A 797-nucleotide genomic window follows, 5' to 3' on the forward strand; every position below is an offset into this window, starting at 1 on the left:
AAAAAAAAAAAAAAAAAAAAAAAAACAGTCATGTCGAACGACGGCGTGGAGCAGCAGGTTGTCGCAGGAGCTGTACCAGGACCTAGCTATGTTCAACTAGCCCCGCCGGTCCCGCTGAACCTCGGAGCATCTACATCGGAGATTTATACACGGAATACAACTTGTGGAAGGACTCTTACAATTTTTTTGAAATCGCCAGTGGAACTATAAATGCACAGGATCCGGTAAGAAGAGCTACTCTATTACACTGTATTGGAGGGCCTACGCAGAGGATTTTTGCTAATTTGCCGGGTGATAAAAACACCTATGCACAGACTGTTGCCGCTCTAGACGCTTATTTTACACCACGGAGAAATGTGGTTTTGGAAAGACACAAGTTTAGACAGAGAGCTCAGTGTCAAGATGAGACAGTGGATGCGTTTGTGAATGCGCTGAGAGAACTGGCAAAATCATGCAATTTTGGCGCACTGGAAAATGATATGATAAGAGATCAAATTGTGGAGAAGTGTAACATAAGGAAACTGCGTGATAAACTGTTACAGGAAGAAGGGCTTAGTCTAGACAAAGCACTGTCAACTGCTAGAGCCTTTGAAGCAGCACAAGCTGAATCAAAAATATTCACAGAAAGTATCGGTCATAAAACAAGAGACAATCAAGTCAACTTTATCAGAAAAACCTCAAGAGCAGAATTCAGACAGAAGGCTGGAACCACGGGAGGAAGGAAAGGTAGCCAAGAGCAAGCCAACAGCGACACCCAGTGTCACAGATGTGGAATGGACACACATACAGCAAATGAC

General features: G+C 43.7%; 1 protein-coding gene across 1 annotated transcript; it reads left to right on the forward strand.

Annotated features, from left to right (window-relative positions):
- Positions 1-140: 140 nt before the first annotated feature.
- On the forward strand, positions 141-797 carry LOC106512797 (uncharacterized; the record flags this gene model as incomplete). Its single annotated transcript, XM_014001331.1, is given in 1 exon segment — positions 141-797. A coding segment is annotated over 1 exon segment (657 nt), but the record flags the coding sequence as incomplete, so codon positions are not given.

The sequence above is a fragment of the Austrofundulus limnaeus genome, unplaced genomic scaffold (assembly GCF_001266775.1).
Source record: "Austrofundulus limnaeus strain Quisiro unplaced genomic scaffold, Austrofundulus_limnaeus-1.0 Scaffold14156, whole genome shotgun sequence".
NCBI classification, from domain to species: Eukaryota; Metazoa; Chordata; class Actinopteri; order Cyprinodontiformes; family Rivulidae; genus Austrofundulus; species Austrofundulus limnaeus.